This window comes from Mastigoproctus giganteus, chromosome 11, assembly GCF_048544385.1.
Source record: "Mastigoproctus giganteus isolate SK-2022 chromosome 11, ASM4854438v1, whole genome shotgun sequence".
Classification (NCBI taxonomy): Eukaryota; Metazoa; Arthropoda; class Arachnida; order Uropygi; family Thelyphonidae; genus Mastigoproctus; species Mastigoproctus giganteus.
In genome coordinates this window covers 21,361,412-21,378,893 of record NC_143585.1, presented here as the reverse complement: position 1 = coordinate 21,378,893, position 17,482 = coordinate 21,361,412, and the positions used below count along the sequence as shown (strand labels likewise).

Genomic DNA, 17,482 nt, shown 5'->3' with positions numbered 1-17,482 from the left:
CATTTAAACAACTTTTAGTGATTTCCACCCAGGCCTTATTAATGTTTAAGATGCCGTGGTAAATATTGTAAGATTTCCAAAGGTCTCTTAACGCAAAATTTTTCTCACTGTGTACTGCAGACAATGCCTGAGCAAATGTGTGTAAATAGTATGCTTTTAAATTCGAAATAACACCCTGATCCATCGGTTGGATGAGTTAAGTCGTGTTTGGTGGTAGAAATATGACTCTCACGTTTGAATTGAAATCATCTAGATGCGTAGGATATCCCAGAGCATTATTTAATTGAAGTAAAATCTTGAAAGGAACGTTGTTGTCTTTACAATATTTTTCAACCTTTGGAATGAAGCAGCATTTAAACCAATCATCAAAGAGAGAGATTGTTATCCATGCTTTCTGGTTCGATCGGAAATGCACGGGTAGGGTGGCTTCATTGATTCCCTTAAATGCATGAGGATTTCCAGAATTGTACACAAGCAGCAATTTTAATCTGTAATCTCCCACTGCATATTAGCCCCTAGCAAGAGTGTGGCCCTATCTTTTGAAGCCTTGAAACCTGGCAGTGTATGTTCAATCTGGCATTTTTTTCCAATACAGAGCAGTCTCATCAACGTTAAAATTTTGCTGCGTTGAATAGCCGCCTTCATCAATATTTTTTCCAACACATCACAAAATTTTTCTGCAGCTGCAGAATCAGCACTGGCAACTTCACCGCATACTTTAATGTTTTGGAAACAAGTGCAATGCTTGAACCTAATAAACCACCCGTTGCTTGTCATGAACTTGGCTTCGGGTTTGCCGTACTCTTCATAAATGCTTCTTGCTTTTGCTTGAATGGTCATTGGACTCAGGGGCACTTTCTTCTGAATTTGATTTTTCATCCATATTATTAATAGCGGTTCCATCTTCGATATAGCACCTGAACACAGTTTTGTGACCACTGTTGATCTTAAGTGTGCTGATCCTTTGACATGTTCTTTTATATGCGCACTGTTGAAGCAGCAAGACCTAATTCCCTTGCAATAGAGACAAACTTTGTCCTGCTTCGTACTTCTTAATCATTTACATCTTCATCTTCATTTCTAAATCAATTTTGTTTCATTTCCTGGCACTTTACATTGGTCCCTTTCCCTTCATCATTGTAATACATAAATAGGAATGAAGAGAAGTTTCTGAAAATTTGTTTTTTTATATGATTGAAGAATTCAGTGAAGGGGAACACATTTCACCATAATATCGTAACGTAAAAACCCACAGAATTCCAGTTATCAGTATTATCATAAATGCAATAAGATCAGGTTTACTGCCCATTTATAATAGATTGCACTGACAGAAAAGCCCAATAAACCAGAAAATGCAAATTGTTTTTATTGTTTTTTGGTCATGACCTCTAGAAATGTGCTTTAGAAAAATATCACAAAGGCGTTCAAAACTGATTCTTATAACGGGAATATATGATAACGCTGAAAGTGTAGTGCAATTTCCATTATAAATATGACCTTTTAGAGAGATAAATAGCTTAGTAATATAGTGAAATTTTCAATTTCCAAGGACTTGGAACGAATTCCAAAAAAAAAGAAAAAAATGTTATTGGGTTCACATTACGATATTTTCACAATACCTCCCTACAGATGCAAAGTACACAATACCTCCCTACAGATGCACTGGCTGGCAAAAACTTGCGTAAAGTCGAATTTCCCTAAGTCAAGCATTACGTAAGTCAGGGAGTTCCTGTACTAATACCATTTTGTAGGGATGCACGTGCTTGGAAAGTGCTTATTCAAAATTCTTTTATCGAACATGATCAACTTGATCATGTTCGATAAAAGAATTAAGTGATACCGGCTGAAGTGATTGTCGAATTCATATTTTTGAAAAATTGCTTAAGGCCAGTTTCAGCATTTTTAACATTAATACTAAGTTTTGTTATTTTATTAGTGCATAGGGACCTTTTGAAACACAAGGAATTTTGAAGGACAATCAGAGCATGTGGATGGGTTGAAAAACATTTTAGACATTAGTTATAGCCCAGTATGCTATTCTGCATACTGGGCTATAACTAATGTCTAATTCTGCATAGACTACATAATGTTTGTCTGAAAATCAAAAAAGGAAATGAGAAAAAATTATAAATGAATGCTTATTCCAGTGTGGTTGAAAAAAAGAAAAAAATGTTTTATTGGTACTTTTGTGGTAGAAAATTTCATAGGATGATGCTAACTTGCAGTAGCCATAGAGGCTGAGCACTGCATAAATCTCAAAACAGTAATGCTAACTTGCATTAGTAATTTGTGGTATTACATGTAGATATTTGTATTTCCCGCGGAAGTACAATGCCTCTAATAAGTACCAGTACTATGGATTTTTGTGGAAGCTGATGAAAATAAGCCAAAATAACAGTTATCCTAATATGAAGTGCCAAATATTTCTAGGATTTTTAGTGCACAGGTTTACATCTTTTATATTTAGTGCATCCTGAGTCATGCTAGGATGCACTGAATATAATAGATGACAGAAAGTGCAGTTGCAGTTGGTAGAGTGGTGACACTCCTGCTGTTCTTGCATACCATGTGAAAACAGCCTGGGTTTTTTTTTTTTTTTTTCTGAATGGAAAGAGTTTTTTTTTTTTTAATGGGCTTCCCCCTCCCTCCTTGGAAACTTGATTTTTATCCTACAAAACAGTCAAACTGACTAAAGAATACTTACAACAGGCACTCAGTATATTGATGCCTTATGATCTTAGTTACCTCATTTTTTGTTTTTAAACCAGTCAGCTTATCACTGGCAGAAAACTTATGTGACATGGAACACCACACACAAAACATTTCAGTTTGACATCAACATGTTTAGTATTAGAAGTGGCAAATGATGCAAGGAAGCTAGCTTATACAGCATCAGGAAAAAAAAAAAACCTCATTACACCACCTCATCTCTCCATCCCATTTAATTTTTTTGTCTTCAATCTACCTATTTTCACAACACAGATCTAAGTTTGTTCCAACAATCAGTCTCTCTCTGGCTGAAAGCAAATTTTTCTGCACTTATCCTACAACCATTCCTTTTCAACTTAAATTTATCTTACTTTACTTTGTGTGGGGAGGGATAATGTGGTTGATTTATTCAAATTGCATAGTAATTTTTTTTTTCTATAAAAGAACTTCTTGAACTTAAATCAAAGAATGCAAAACTAAATGCTAATTCTGTGGTTCCAAAAATTAATAACAGCCAATGACATTTCAAGCACCCTGCAGAAATGAAGATTGGAAGAACAAAAATTTTTGATTGACTCTGTTTTGTTGTTTTTCAGATTAATATCATTTTGTAATAATTTAAGCAGTCTAGAATGAGTTGCAGGTTAATGTATATAAAAGGCTGATTTAAGATGTTTAAAGTTGTAATTAAGTTGTATGTTTACAATTTTTTTTTACATTACCCACTTGATTAATAAATTTAGTTAATTTAATTTCTGGAAAAGTTGCGAAGCCCTTCTATTCAATATAGTTAATTATTAAACTTTTTTTTTTTTTTTTTTTTTTCCAGGCTACTCTTTGGGTAGTTTGTGAAAATCAGTCTTTGGGCCAAAAGTAGGGGGAAGAACTGAAAGGCTTATGTCTGTTTTCTATGTTCGGTTATATTTTATTATATTCCGCTGTATGTGTAGGAGTTAGTTTTTACTTTATTGTGCATAACAGTTCAATTTGCTGAATTGATGTATGTTACTGCACAAACTTTTATTCCCCCCTGTCCCTTTAGTCTGAAGACTTGTTCCCACAGTGAACTTGGAATTTTGCCTGAAAAATGTTTTAGTAATTGATTATTACTGGATAGAAGGGTTTGTAATTCTGTCAGAAATTCAGTAAACCAGATTTATCACATGTATGGTCGTAGTATCTTAGCTTAAACTTCTTAATACAAATCCCATATACTATCCTTTAATAGTTACACAGTTCTTTTTAACAGGTTTGTCAGTCTGCCCATGTGAAAGCAAAAGCTTTTAACAATGTCAATAGCATTACCGATGTTGGGTAAATATGCAAATGTTCTTCTAAGTGATGTTGAGTAGTATTGGGGATAGACTTTTGTATTCATCTCTGGTAAGCAGAGTAATTGTGGTCTTATTTCCCACAAAAATATCTGTTTTTTAGAGAGACAGCTAGAACACAGGAATGTACAAGCACTTCTCTACTTATGTACAAACTATTTACGTATAACTCTTAGATACATACAAAGCACAACTTCTCAAAATTAATAAAAATAATGTATATCAAAAATATATCAACTGTTTTGAATAGTGCGCAAGTACCAAAATCAACTGCCGTGTATGGTTGGACCCTGGCTTTACAATATTAATCTGTTTCAGAGGCACCATTGTATCTTGAAAATATAATGTGAACCCAATAACACATTGTTTTTTGGTAATTCATTCCAAGACCTCAGAAGTTGAAATTTTCTCTATATAAGGTCATTTTTATAATGGAAATTGTATTTAGTTTTATATAAATTTATGTCAAAAAAGCACAACACACAAATCACTTTTCATTAAAGGATACAAAAACAAAACACATGGCCAACATGTTTACGAATGCTGCTACTTCCTGAGAGGAAGCACTATGTGGTTCAGTCATTGGCAATCGTAAGCCCGTCATAAAGTGAAATAAGTAAGTTCTGGTCAACATAATCACTAGAATCAGCCGCTTTATAGAATTTCAGAATTCAAAAAAACCAATCCAAACCATTAAGATGCTCTACACTTTCCCTGTTTATTGCTATGTTCAGTTATAAGAATCGCTTTTGAACTCCTTTGTGATATTTTTCTAAAGCACATTTGCTGGAGGTCATTAACATAAAACAATAAAAACAATTTGCAGTTTCCGGTTTTTTGGGCTTTTCTGTTAGTGCAATCTAATATAAATGGGTAGTAAACTCAATCTTATTGCATTTGCGATAATACTGATAACTGGAATTCTGTGGGTTTTAATGTTATTAAGATGAAATGTGTTTCCCCTTCACTTATCATATAAGAACATAAATTTTCAGAATCTTCTCTTCATTCCTATTTTTTAAGTTTTGTAAACTTGTTACTCCCTATCTCATTTGTGCTTATCATGTTAGTTTCAATTTGTCTGTGCCATGTTCTTTGATATTGATTGCTCATTTTTTTTACTGTTACGAATCATAAAATACAGTAAACAATACTGTACATATGGCCTGGTGTAGTTTGTTGGGGTTATGATCTCAGTGTTTTATACTCTACAGTACTGTACATGTATTTTAGTACTTACAAGACCGAAGTTGGACTTCCATACTTGAAAAATCCAATTAAGTATGTAAGTCGAGGAGTGCCTGTACTACATTAGCCATGCCTGTGATGCATTGCTTTCTTATTCTGTAAATTTCTGTTAAACTTTTGAAAGGAAAATTAGATGTATTTTGTCAATTTCAATTAGCACTGTAATGATATTAACAAACAGTATTGCATTATGATTTGTTTAGCCTGTCTTCTAAAGAATGAGTTGAAGGAATGTATGAAGCTTATGTATTGATTTTTATGCAGTTAGTTTCAATGTTTTTGTGTTTGCAACAATAACAGATCAGGAATTTTTATCTGGGAATGCCATTCCTCAGCTTGTATGGCTTTCTTGGGAGTATAAACCAAAAATAATTTTAATTGTATTATACCTGCAATTTAAAACTTTGTTTATCTTCCATTAGGTGGCATTGCTATACCAGGTGCTTGTGTTGGGATATTCATGGGAGGATATTTATTAAAAAGGTTTCAGTTGACATCAAAAGGTAGGTCAGAATTATTTTTATTATTGTATTTTTCAAGAAAACATCTAAACCAGTTAGTAAAACTGAAAGTCTATACTTAAAATAGTTTTACTATTTGTTCTGTAATTATTTTATGTATAAAACTTAGAACCTTCTCCATTAATAATACCATTGTTTAATAGTATATAAAAGAAAATATATTGCTTTATTTAGTTATAAGGTATCAAAATTCAAATGGGAAATTCACGATCCTCAAGCCTTATATAAGTAGACATATTGGAAATAACCAGTATTGGGGGGGGGGGGATTATTACATTCTTACATTTACAATGTTCTTGCTATGCCACTTCACTAAATATAAAACTGAGTTATTTTTCAAAAGTTTTATATCCCTTTCAATATCTAGGGATTTTGTTTTTACAAAGCTGGTTATATGTAATGGGCTTGGATTAACTTTCAGTGGGACCAACTGATGTTATTAAAAAATATAAATGCCAAATGGACTGGTTTGTAGAAAGGATTTTTTTTAATCAGTTAGTTGTAAAATTTCTGGAATATGTTACCGCTACCTCTGTCAGTAGTTTATGCTGACAGCTTAGGGAAATTCAGGGGTCAGCTGGAGTTACCTATGTGAGGAGGCAAAACACATAGGCTGTTTTTCTTTATTTTTTATATATATTTTTATTATTTATTATTTTTTTTATTTTTTGTTTAGTGTAGCAAAAGCCTGTAAATTAATTGCAATACTTAATACTCAAAAAAAAATTCTCTACAACTCTTATCTTGGAGGCTCCTTTGGTAGAAAATATAAATTAGTTATTTACAAAATTTGTGTCCACATTTTCTAAAGTAGCAGGAGACTGTCACCTGCAATCATATTAACATACAAGATGTGAGATAAAAGGATTAAAAGCTTGCATTGATGAGGAACTACATATCAATGTCATCTAGAAAAATTGTAAGTATAAGTGATTCTCTTACCACCGTGTTAAAATACAACTGTGAATATTTAGACACAATTTGGTAAATAACTAATTAATTTCCTACTAAAGAATACCCTGTGATGTGGTTCACAACAATAATAAAGTTCTAAATTCTTATTAAATGTATTCATCTTATGCTAGCAGTCATCTTAATTATTTTCTTATAGACTCTAATTATACATCTAGTAAAAAGACTGATTAGATGTTTTTTAAAAAAATTGTAGGAAAAATGTCATTAACACCACTGTTTTGATAACAAAATTATGCCACTACTCACCCCAGAAATTTCAGCAGGATTTTAAACATCACAAAAATACTCTATCACTGATAAATTTAGTGTTTATGAGGACAAGTTGATTTAAAGTATGCCATCTTAAATGGATATAGTATATAGAAACCTTTCTCTTTTATACTACCTGGCAGTACCTTACTGATTGCGGCGCCTCCGTAGCCAGGTGGGAAGGAGAAACAGTACGTAGCGCACGCTTCTTGATTAGACCGGGGTTCAAGCCCGTCACCACCAAATACGGAGGATGCGGAAAGATCAGGGAAGGACCACTGCATATTCCCAGAGCAATATGGCCCTAGTTGCTAATGCTCCTAAAAACCAACCAACAACCTTACTGATTTTTATTGAGATATTCAAATAATTCTACCAGAATTATTTGAATATCTCAATAGTTGACCTCTAGGTTTTGTCTTAAATTGACAACCCCCCCCCCCTTTTTAGAATCATCTTTTGCACTTCATTAAGAACCACTGCCTACTTTTTAAACCAATTATTTTTGCTCTCTTTTTTTTAAGTTCATATTGTGACATTTTATTACACTGCACAGTAAACCATAAAGAGCATGGTATGATTCCTATAGTAAACCTTTATGTAGCAGGTCACAAAATAAAATCTGGAGGCATAGATGACAGCATGGCATCATTTTTATTCATGTTGTTTGTATACCTTCAAATATTTGATGTAGTCGAGCCATTCCTTATTGCCTATTTAATATTGTGCTGCTAAATGTTTCTCTGTAAACTTGCATTCTTGCATCATAGCTCCGCTAATGCAGGACATCTGGACAGTCATGTAATTATACCGCGATCGCAGCATGGATTTGTTATGGCCTGGTCTTGTTTAATCGATCCCATAGGTTACTGTGATGCAGTGACCAAGGAATGGATGCAAAAAATAATTTTTACATCATATACTTGGATTACAGGATGACTTTTGATACTGTTGCACATTAAAGACTGGTGTAAAAATGGAGCAGTGTGCCATTAGTGGAGTTTTTCAGCGTTCAGTGCTGGGCTCATTCTTTTCAGTATTTGTCAGTGATATCAAGTTAATGTCTAAGTTTGCAGATGATACAAAGGTTTCCAGAGTAATTAATGACAGTTATCAGGATGAGCTACTGCAATAAGATCTATGAAATTGGATCAATGGGCTGAGAAATGGCAGTTGTAGTTTAACATTGGCAATGCAAGGTACTGCATATGGGTAGCAGTAACTGCAGAGTAACATCACATGTGTGGTAAGTTCACTTCACTGCTTGCAGGGTAGTGAAGAATGAAAAAGACCTGGCAGTAATTGTGCACTCAGACATGAAATTCTGTGAGCAGTGCAGACATGTTGCCAGTGATATATACAGAAACTTTGCTAGCAGGGATAAGGAGGTATAAGGCCATAGTTAGGCCACATCTTGAATACTATATTCAAGTCTAGAGACCTCACTTTAGAAAGGATATAAATCTACTGGAACAGGTGCAGAGAAGAGCAACCAGACTGGTGAAAGGAACAAAAGAGTGCTCATATACAGAAATTGCAGCATCTCAAGACTATGTGCCTGCAGGGATATCTGCAGGTGATAGGTGTTTAAAGCCTTGAATGGATTGAGTAAGCTGAATATTGATAGCATCTTCCACTTGCTGAGACTACACACATGAGGGGCATAAATTCAAGTTAAGGAAGGACGGTTTCAGAAATTATTATTAAATCAAAGACTTAAGTTTTGCGAAATACAATGTCTGGAGACTAGGCACCCGTGAGGTGATCTGATTGAAGTGTATAAGGCCTTGAATGGTTTGAGCATGCTCAATGCTGATGGGATTCTTCCTCTTGCCCAGATTAATCACCTGAGGAAACATAAATTCAAATTGAAGAAAGACAGTTGTACAATAGATGTGCAGAAATTTGCCTTTAGCCAGTGGGTGGTTGATTGCTGGAACAAACTTCCATCTGTCATTGTTGAAGTTGATAGCTTAAATAAATTCAAGGCAGAACTAAACAAACATTTGGAGCGAATGGATGGGTGAAGAGGCAAGTTTAACGATATTACACAATGTGGCAAGTGCTAGGTGTTTTATGCCCAAAATTTTTTTGATTTAAATTGACCCTAGCAAACTTCGGAAACATCGTGTAATATCGTTAAACTTGCTTTAAAATCTCAATATTCTAATAAACAAAAATACCTTTCCCAGGTTAGGAAGCTTCGCGATGAATTAAAAAATTATCTACATTCTAACGATTGGTCTGTATTGAAGACCTCCATAGATTTGCGACGGGAAGCACAAGCTTCATAGTTCGAGCCCGTCACCACCAAATACGGAGGATGCGGAAAGGTCAGGGAATGACCACCGCATATTCCCGGAGCAATATGGCCTTAGTTGCTAATGCTCCTAAAAACCAAATAACAACAACAGCACAAGCTTCATATGTAAAAAAACAGACACATTAACAAATTACAAACATTATTGAGAGGATCAAGACACGTTCATACGAATTCTAACATGTCGCAAGCTTGCGACCAAGTGTATACAAGTTGGGTGACGACTCCCCCACATGCACACAACATGCTACCACAGAATACATCAGCTAGTTCGCAAATACTCCCTCGCCCAGCATTCAACGAACTGACATATCAACAGGTTACAAATCTTTCCTCGTATACGCTATCACAGGACCAGATTTCACTTTTATCCAAAGGATTGAATTATAATTTACCACCTCGAAAACTACCTAAAAAAACAGTGCGTAATTGATATTGAATTTGGACTTCGTAATGTTCCACAAAAAGATTTATTTATTCAACAAGTTAACCAAATGGTGAATAATATAAAAGAAACCAGACTTCCTAAATTGAATACACATGACAGTTCAGCTTTACGGGAACTTCATGAAAATAAAGACATTATTATACAGAGGGCAGATAAAGGAGATACAGTAGTAATACTCCATAAACCTGATTATATTAATAAGTTAGAATCAGTTGTTTCAGATACCTCCACTTATCTTGAAGTAGACCCGGCACTATTTACCAATTTAGTCAGTCAATACAATAAAACGTTAACCATGTATCGAAAAAATGACTACATTACTATGGCTCAGTTAAAGGAATTGAAGGCCAGAACATACAATATTCCTGCACCTTTCGGTCAGGTAAATTTACACAAGACTGGATTTCCTATTCGGCTTATTGTTTCCTACAGAAACTCAGCATTTTCATCCTTGGGCACATGTATATAGCATTATAAAACCCTTTAGACAGGTGATACAGTTTGGGATTAAGAACTCTATGATACATTATTTAATAACCTTAAGGACTGTAGACTTGGCGACAATGACAATTTATTCTCACTAGATGTTACCTCATTATATATGAATGTAAATGTTGAATATACATTAGATATTATTTGGGATATGTTAAATAATAACTCGATACCGATTAATTATACGAAGCTTCCTATTAAGGAAATTTTTCACTTAATTAAACTGTTAGTTGAGGCCAACTATATCACCTTTCGAGACAACGTGTACAAACAAACTTTTGGTTTGCCAATGGGATTGAGCCTGAGTGGCTTAATATCGGAAATCTGTCTCTCAACAATTGAGCTTATACATTTGACACCTTTTCAACCCAATATCACATGCTATGGGAGGTATTTAGACAATGTTCTAGTTATTACTGATAGTAGTACTGTCCAAGACATTTTACATTCGTTTAATAATATTCATTCTAGACTCAAATTTGCATTGGAAAGGGAGGATACGGGTACAAAGTCATTAAATTTTCTAAATTTCACGCTTACTTGGGACTCACAAAATCTAATTTAACATCTATCGAAAACGTAAAAACACCAGTATGATTCTACATTATAACAGCTATCATCCATTCACCTACAAAAGATCGATTATCTTTAATCAATTTCTAAATGCCTACACATATTCAACAACGGAATCTGCTTTGGGCTCATAAATACAAATATTAACCAGCTGATTCTTAAACAGGGGTGATCCCCTTGCTACAATAAACCGAATTAGGGTACAAGTTAAGGATAGGATACAAAATACTACACCAACCAACAATAGTAATATCAAAAAATACTTTATTTCTGTCCCATATGTTGAACAGTGGCACAAACAGCTTAACAGATTCTTTAAAGAGACTGAATTTAAAATTGTGGCCAGGCCAATATGGAAATTACACACTATACTGAACAATCACTCAATCCTTTCCTCATTCATCACACAAATTAATGACCTGGTATACAACATTTTTTGCGGTGATTGCGACTCATCTTACCAAGGTTCCACGTGTTTTCCTTTGAATATTTATGTTAATCAACATGCGGCCTCAGTTTGTGCTTCTCGTTCAGCAGCATCAGAATTAGCCTTTCATATCGTTAACGAAAAACATACTTTTTTATTTCACGAGGCCAAAACACTTAGTATCCAACGTAATTATATGCGACTATTAATTTTGCAGAAACCATAGAAATTATATTACATGAAAATTCTCTTAATGTTCGTCGGTCCTATCTGATTGAAGTGTATAAGGCCCTATCTGATCTGTTAAAGTCCTCTGTTAACAAACCCATGCTGTGTTTTAACTATTACTGTAGTCTTGTCTAGATGATCCTTCAATGCTTCTTTAACCAGTGACTTCATTATTTTCTCTGGAACACAAGCTAAACTAACAGGTGTGTTGTTACTTGTATCACCTTTTGAACCCCCTTTGTGAATTGGTGATACATTTGCACACCTCCAGTCCATGGGGGACCTCCCCTGAGTCCAAGGATGCTCTCATAATTATGGCTAAGGGTTTGCTTCTTTTGCTGCATCCTTTAATATAACTGGATAGATCCCGTCCACCCCAAGTGCCTTCCTTATGTTTAACTTCAAGTTCTCCTCCACTTTGCTTTCAGTTATTACAAAATCACTTAGCTCCTTGTTAGCATTTGATTAACTTGTGGCACTCCCTTCATTGAATAACTCCTCCTGTGAATGTAGATACAAAATACTCATTCAGTTTATCAGCTATCTGAGCATGATCATCTGAAATAGTCAACCCATCTATGTTAAGTGGTCCAATCTGATTCATCCCTTTCCTTCTAGAGTTTACATAAGTAAAGAACTCTTTGCTGTTTTTCTTTGCATCCTTTGCCAATGATTTCTCATAATCTACCTAACCCTCCTTTGTGACTTGATTAGGCTTCCGTGTCACCTGATACTTTATATGCATCCCACACATTCTTCTTCTCTGCCACAAGCCTCATTAATTCATCTGACATCCATTTAGGCCTAAACCTTGAACAGTATTTCTTAGTTGGAATGAAAAGCCTAGTAGCTTCCAAAATAAGTCCCTGAAGGCTTCCCATTTAGAATTCAACTTAGGTAACATCATCAGTTGATTCCGCTGTACAGAATTTAAAAGCTGTCTGAGACCTCTGTTGTCTCCTTTACGAAAACAAAAGCCCTTCCATTTAACCTTGATGGTAGTTATATCTTTAAGTAATTCCCACCTCAGTACATTGTGATCACTGTCACCCTGTTGTTCCTTTATCTGCATGAATAATCACTGCTGATAATCAATCAAGAGTATTACTCCTTCTGGTTGCCTATCAAACATGCTGCTGCCCATTCATAAAATAAATCCATAAGTCTTGCTAGGTGTGAGAGTGACCAACCACAAATTCCAGTCAATCTTTGGAAGATTAAAATCCCCCATTTATAAGACATTCTGATTTACTGGTCCACTCTATTTCTCTGCACAATTGCTCATTATACTCATCAGATTCATTAGGCCTATAACACACACCTACTCTCATTTTTCCTTTCCCAATGCTTATTTCACACCAATCAGACTCAGCACTGCATTGTGCTCCAACATCAGTTGGATGCACTTCCTTAGATTTTGTGTTCCTTAACTAATAGCATAACACCTCCTCCCTTCCTTCCTGTACACATTGTACTCCCCAATTCAAATTCTGCACTGCTTATATCTGTGTGACAGCACATCTCTGATATCCCAGCGATATCAATGATGCCTTGACTTGCACTTCAAACTCATATTTATTAACTATACTCTTAGCATTGGTGTACATGCAAGTATACATGCACCTGTTCCTACTCTTAGTTACCCTAACGCAGCCCATGTATTTACTTGTTCCACTGACTCCCAACAATCCTGGAAATCTCCATTACCTTTCTTTGCAGGCTGCTGCCCATTCTAATAGCAGCAGTGCAAGAATCACTTTTGCCTCTGCCTATGGCCACTGTTAACCTTTTAGTCTGTGTATCCCCCCCCCCAAGCTAGCAGTTTTCCGACCCATCTAACACTGCCTTGGTAGCATCAGAAAATATTCTCACACCCTTTCTATTTAAGTGTACCTGATCCCTGTTGAAGCAGTCTCTCCTGTCAACAAGCACAGACCAGGCTGAAAAAAATTCTACCCCTTAGGCCTTGCACAATCTTTCAGTTGTTGTTGTTGTGGGGTTTTGATGGTGCATAAGCTTCTTTGGCTATAATTCGCCTAGTAGACAGTGTTTGTAAGAGGTATATCACTAATTAACCTGATTGCTCTCTTTTGAATAGAATCTGATCTTAAGAAAGGTTTTGGGGCATCACCCCAGATATAGGAATAGCATTCTATGGCAGGGCAGATTTGGAATTTGTACAGTCATCTGTTTTAAAAAAGTAACAGTGAGAGCAAAAAAACAAGCCTTGTTTTGTTTTTTTTCCTTGAAGAGGAGGCAATATTTGTGAGATATGTGAGTTTTAACATATCTTTGAAACATTGTTTAACATGCTAAAATTTGTTTTTTCTGATCAAAATGTAAGTCAGTTAGCCAGTGTATCATTTCATTTTTTCCTCCCATAGGAGCAATCCAGTTTGTGTTATTCTTCAACTTGGTTTGTATGGGATTGTACACTCTGCTTTATTTTCTGGGCTGTGATAATATCAGAATGGCTGGTGCCACCCTTCCTTACGCCAATGTGTAAGTAATGCTTTTTCTCCTATTTTTATTAAGCACATGAAAATAATTCCATTTGCTTGATAAGTTAAGCTTTAAGTTGATAAAATAGCATTAAAATATTAGTTTAAGGGAAACTGCTGATTTTTTTCTGTTTTGAAAAATAATCCTTAATCATAAAAACCAAGAGCAAGACTATTGTTCTCAAACAATTTAATTGGTATACAAGTTTGGTTTTCATTACTCTTACTACAAATTGGTGTTACCCTTATCCATGACTAACTGGCAGCTGCAATATGAAAAAAGCCCATAAATCCTCCCCTCTTTATGGGATTCAAACTGTTGTCCTTTTCATTGTGGCACAAGTGAAGGTATTTGGTTTGTTATTAAGTTATGTCTCATCACCTTTTTTATTTATTATTTATTTATTTTATTATATTTTTTTTGCAGAAAAGTTTTCTGCTTCTAGAGTCCATGCAAACATAGTGTCACAGGGTAGAATTACTATTGGCATCCAAAGTGATAATCAGGTTAGCTGCTCTAGTGAGGTTGATATATATTAAAAATTTAGCTATATTCATCATTTACTGAAATGATGTCAGTTGACCCTCTAGAACCTGTAACATTGATGCAAGTGGCATATTGATTACATAGGTAAAAGAACATGGTTCAAGGTGTGTTACCTATTCTGTTTAAGACTGTCTGAATGAGATGACTTAGTTGACAAATTTGTATTTATATTAACAAGATCTTGTTTGCCTGCAAGAGCCTTATTCTGTTGCTTTTCCTATTCTGATGTTATCCAAATGCCATCTGCAGCTGTCTTTAAGCCTAGGCATATGTAGTTTTGATGAAGTGTACTGAGGCTAATTATGAGGGCATGTTTGGACTCAGAGGAGATTCCTTTGGATTGGAGAAATGCTAGTGTATTGTCAGTACATAAAAGCAGTTCTAAGAGTGAAATTGTTAACTACAGATCGGTTTGTCTGACTACAGTGGTAGGAAATATCTTAGAGGTAATGATTAAGAGTGCAATCCAGGGACATTTAGATAGATATAGTATTCTGAAGGATGCAAATCATGCTTAATTGAATTAGTAGGCTATTTTGACACAGTTACTCATGAGCTGGATTTAGGAAACAATTTCGACATAGTTTATTTGGATTTAACAAAGCATTTGACTTAATCCCTCGTGAGAGCTTACCATATAGACTTTAACAGGTTGGAATCACTTGTAAGATTCTGAGATGGATTTCTGGGTGGATGCAGGGCAGAAGGCAGAGGGTTGCGATTAATGGATATTCCTAAGCTTGGTGTAACGTCAGGAGTGGAGACCCTCGAGGATTGGTTCTTGGACTACTGTTGTTTCTCATTTTCATAAATGAGATCGACAAAGGGATAGAAGACGTGATGTCAAAATTTGCAGATGGTGTAAGGATTGGTGGAGTCATTAATGAATCAGAGCCAAGCAGAGCTCTTTCAGAATGACTTGAACAGACTTGAAAGATGGTCAGAGAAGTGGCAGCTATGTTTTAATGCTGCTAAATGCAAGGTCTTATGCTTGGGGAATAGCAACCCCCAAATAAATTATACACTTGGTGGGGTTGAATTAAAAACAGTGGAGAAGGAAAGGAGTCTGGGAGTTACAATATGAGCAGATATGAAGTTTTCTGATATAAACAGGCAGCCAGAAAGCCCATGGTGTCCTATTGATGATTTATTGAATGTAATCCTGTAGAGATAGGGAGGTCATAATCCCTCTGTACAAGGTAGTTGTAAGACCACATTTGGAATACTGTGTTCAAGTGTGGAGACCTGAAAAAAGTTATTGAGCTTCTTGAAAGGGTTCAAAGATGGGCAACTCAAATGGTGAGATCAGCAGAAGGACAACCGTATGAGGAAAGACTCCAATTATTGAGGCAATCCTCAATCAGGTCACCAAGTCAGAGGTGACCCGATTGAGGGTTATAAGGCTCTGAGAGGGATTAGTAAAATAAATGAAGGTAAAATTCTTACTCTTGTAAAAAAAAATTCCAGAACTAGAGGGTCGTAACTTCAAATTACAGGGGTTGAGGTTTAGATTAGATTGTAAGAGGTTTTCTTTTAGCCAGTGAGTCATTAATTGCTGGAACAAGTTGTCCTTGCAGGTAGTTGAGGTTGACAGTTTGAATAAATTCAAAGACCAACTGGATAGTTACCTTTGTGAAGAGGAAGCATATAATTTGCTTTTTCTTTTGCTTTTTTTTTTTTTTTTTTTCAGTGCAGCAAAAGCCAGTGGCTTCCTTGCACTATATGGTGAATACTATTACTAATTTACCTTTTCACTTTTAGAATGATTATATATTTTCTATTTATAAAAAGAGCTGGAGATCATCTCCAGTTATTTTGTTGAATTGTTTGGTGAAAGTATTTGACACCCTAGTAGCTTATAAATTTATTGCAATTTTTAAACATCTTTATCTTCATAGCTTTTGTAAGAGAATCTCAAATATTTCAAATTTATTTATACAGTGTAATTGCAGTAATCCCTGTTTTAAGTGAATAATAATTTTAAAAATGTTATCCAAAATATTGGGACTTTGGATAATTAGTATTTTGAGGTATTGGGTATCACAAACCATACATAAAACCATAGAAATCTTTGTAGTAGGATATGGAAGTATATAGTATTTAACAAACATTTGTTGGATGTTGAACATTATTCAGCTGAAATGTGTAATGCTGTTATGAATATAATATATAAGAAGAAATGTAATGGAGAAATATTCCTATATGTTGGTGCCATAAGCTTCTACATTTGGGAACCTACCAAATACCTATTTGTTTACTAATCTTACAGTGATTTCAGGATTGCTAACAGGTTTAATAGTAACAATTTTTTTCTACTTTTTATACACATAACAAGAATATGTATCGAAAAAGGATTATTATACAGTTAACATTTCAGATTTAGACCGGGGTTCGAGCCTGTGACCACCAAATATGGAGGATGCGGAAAGGTCAGGGAATGACAACCGCATATTCTCCGGAGCAATATGGCCTTAGTTTGCTAATGCTCCTAAAAACCAAACAACAAACAAACAAACAACATTTCAGATATCTATTTTGCTCTTATTATGAACATATTGAAATGATTGCATAGATTTATCTCTCGTGCAAAACACTACAGGTATTTAGAAAATTTTGTAATTTTATTTTCTTTCTTTTAAGGACTCTGAATAAACGGGAGGCCTTCCAAGTAAACTTGACTGCAGACTGCAACATGGGTTGCCGCTGTAATCCTAATGACATTCAGCCTGTATGTGGGAGGAATGGCATTACTTATTTTTCTCCATGTCATGCTGGATGCCGTGCTGAAATGGAACCCCGTCCAGACGATGTGAGTTTGCTATTTTACATAGAGCAAGATAGGTACAGGTTTTTTTACTTAATTTGTGGTGCAGCTTTTTGACAAAAAAAAAAAAATTGTGATCAAATCATTCA

General features: G+C 35.0%; 1 protein-coding gene across 3 annotated transcripts in view; it reads left to right on the top strand.

Annotated features, from left to right (window-relative positions):
- Oatp30B (Organic anion transporting polypeptide 30B) overlaps positions 1–17,482 on the top strand; it is a 157,989-nt gene that overhangs the window by 96,754 nt on the left and 43,753 nt on the right. For all 3 annotated transcript variants that reach the window (XM_090385245.1, XM_090385246.1, XM_090385244.1), the window contains 3 exons: positions 5,711–5,791; positions 13,906–14,023; positions 17,210–17,378. In XM_090385245.1, coding sequence (XP_090241371.1) covers positions 5,711–5,791; positions 13,906–14,023; positions 17,210–17,378 — 368 coding nt within the window. The remainder of the gene's footprint in view (positions 1–5,710; positions 5,792–13,905; positions 14,024–17,209; positions 17,379–17,482) is intronic.